The sequence below is a fragment of the Sprattus sprattus genome (genome assembly GCF_963457725.1).
Source record: "Sprattus sprattus genome assembly, chromosome: 8".
NCBI classification, from domain to species: domain Eukaryota; kingdom Metazoa; phylum Chordata; class Actinopteri; order Clupeiformes; family Clupeidae; genus Sprattus; species Sprattus sprattus.
This window is the reverse complement of record NC_137927.1, coordinates 20970195-20972694: the sequence shown is the minus strand read 5'-3', so window position 1 is coordinate 20972694 and position 2500 is coordinate 20970195. Positions and strand designations below refer to the sequence as shown.

Sequence of the window (2500 nt, the reverse complement as noted above, 5' to 3'; positions counted from 1 at the left end):
CAGTGGGAGAGGGAGAGGCAGAGGCAGTGGGAGAGGGAGAGGCAGTGGCAGTGGGAGAGGCAGAGGTACTGGGAGAGGGAGAGGCAGAGGCAGTGGAAGATGGAGAGGCAGAGGCAGAGGCAGTGGAAGAGGGAGAGGCAGAGGCAGTGGGAGAGGCAGAGCTATATCAGACGGAGAGAGTGCGGCAGGCAGAGGGAGAGAGAGGGGGGGGGGGGGGGGGGGGAGAGAGCATAAGGCAGAGGCAGTCTCCCAATGAGCCCTAGGCAGGGAGAAAGAATGGAATTAATGAGCCTCCTCTCCCCTGTGTAGCCAGAGAGAGACACTGAGAAAAAGGTTTTATGACTATTAAATGTGCCCTTCACTAACTGGGCTCTTCTCCCTGAGCTGTTCCTTCACTAACTGGGCTCTTCTGCCTAAGCTGTTCCTTCACTAACTGGACTCTTCTCCCTGAGCTGTTCCTTCACTAACTGGGCTCTTCTGCCTGAGCTGTTCCTTCACTAACTGGGCTCTTCTGCCTGAGCTGTTCCTTCACTAACTGGGCTCTTCTCCCTGAGCTGTTCCTTCACTAACTGGGCTCTTCTGCCTGAGCTGTTCCTTCACTAACTGGACTCTTCTACCTGAGCTGTTTTATGACTGGAGATCTCCAGCAACAGCAGCAGCACAGGCACAGAACAGCTCTCCTTTACTCCTTTATTCTTCTCCTTTACTCCCCTCCTTTACTCGTTTACATTTAGGCTCTTAGGTTTAGGGTCTACGCGGAGTGTACCGCTGAGGTCAGAACCTGACGGAAGAGGTCAAGACTGACTAAATGCTGCTGTCGCTGGCCGGACTTGGACTCGGACTTGGACTCTGACTGGGACTGTGTTTGGCGTGTGGCGTGTGGCCTGTGTTTGTACCTCATCTGTGTTGTAGATGATCTGGAGGCCGGAGCAAATCATCTCCACCAGATACAGCAGGAAGAGACACACTGCATCAATCTGAGAGAGAGAGAGAGAGAGAGAGAGAAAGAAAGAGAGAGAGAGAGAGAGAGAGAGAGAGACAGACATATGAGGGCAAAAGGGGGACAGCTGACTATTACCGCACAGTCACAAATTAAATCTGCTGACTATTACCTCACAGTCACATATTAAATTAGCTGACTATTACCGCACACTAGTCACAAATTAAATCTGCTGACTATTACCGCACAGTCACAAATTAAATCTGCTGACTATTACACCACAGTAGTAAATTACATTTGAGTGTGAGAGAGAGTGTGTGTGTGCGTAAGCACCTGCAGATGGCTATAATCTGCGTTGGAGTACACAGAATGTGTGTGTGTGTGTTTGTGTGTGTGTGTGTGTGTGTGTGTGCGTAAGCACCTGCAGATGGCTGTAATCTGCGTTGGAGTACACAGGGTGTGTGTGAGAGCGTAGTGTGTGTGTGTGTGTGTGTGTGTGTGTGTGTGTGTGTGTGTGTGTGCGTAAGCACCTGCAGATGGCTGTAATCTGCGTTGGAGTAAACCTCATCTCCTGTCTGCAGGTTGAATACTGAGTGGAGACACTTTGAGGGGCTTGGGTCTTTCTTGAACTGTTCTACCTGTGGAGGTGACAGGAAAAGAGAGGGAGGAAGAGAGAGAGAGGGAGAGAGAGGGATAGAGAGAGAGGGAGATAGAGAGAGGGAGAGAGGGAGAGAGAGAGAGGGAGGGAGGGAGAGGGAGATAGAGAGAGGGGAATGGTTAGAAGGTAACCCAGCCCATAAAAGATGCATCTCAGGCTTGGGCTCTCTGCGGCTTCTTGTCTATTATTCATCGTATCCTTACGAAAGGCAAGTGTGGAGAAAACTGAAATGGTGCATTGATATTCCACAGGGTCATCATCAGCACAGACGAGTGTGTGTGTGTGTGTGTGTGTGTGTGTGTGTGTGTGTGTGTGTGTGTGTGTGTGTGTGTGTGTGTGTGTGTGTGTGTGCATACCTGGAGATTTCACTGCATCTGTACCCCAGAGAGCTAGCTAGCATGAGTAGGTGGAAGACACAGGTGGAGCAGCACAGGCAGAAGGAAATGGCGCACACACACACACACACACACACACACACTGTAATCTGACAAAAAAGGGTTCGATAAAATGGATAAGCGGCTGTTTCTCTCCTAAAGTGGAGCCTAGACTCAGTGGAGCCTAGACTCAGCCTGCCCAGTGTGTGTGTGTGTGCAGGTGTGTGTGAGTGTGCAGGTGTGTGTGTGTGAGGCATGTACATGAAAGTGAAGGAAATGACAGAAAATGTACTGCATTTTGACTAACACCTCCTCCAGTGAGTTGGGTAGTCATCTGTGTGTGTATGTGTGTGTGTGTGTGTGTGTGTGTGTGTGTGAATGTGTGAGTCAGACATGAGGCTCAGAGCAAAGAAACACACACACATAAAGCAGCACTGCGCTGGGGGTTTGTGCCGACCTCTGCCACTGACCGCACCCAAGCAGCCCCCATAGCCCTGTCCAAGTGTTATAAATAAGTGGCCCAATTCT

General features: G+C 50.5%; 1 protein-coding gene across 2 annotated transcripts in view; it reads right to left on the bottom strand.

Moving 5' to 3' along the window:
* Positions 1-2500, bottom strand: part of phkb (phosphorylase kinase, beta) — an 87245-nt gene that overhangs the window by 68600 nt on the left and 16145 nt on the right. For both annotated transcript variants that reach the window (XM_080843761.1, XM_080843760.1), the window contains exons 5-6: positions 1471-1578; positions 897-977 (exon numbers count right to left, since the gene is read on the bottom strand). In XM_080843761.1, the coding sequence (XP_080699887.1) occupies positions 897-977; positions 1471-1578 (189 nt within the window). The remainder of the gene's footprint in view (positions 1-896; positions 978-1470; positions 1579-2500) is intronic.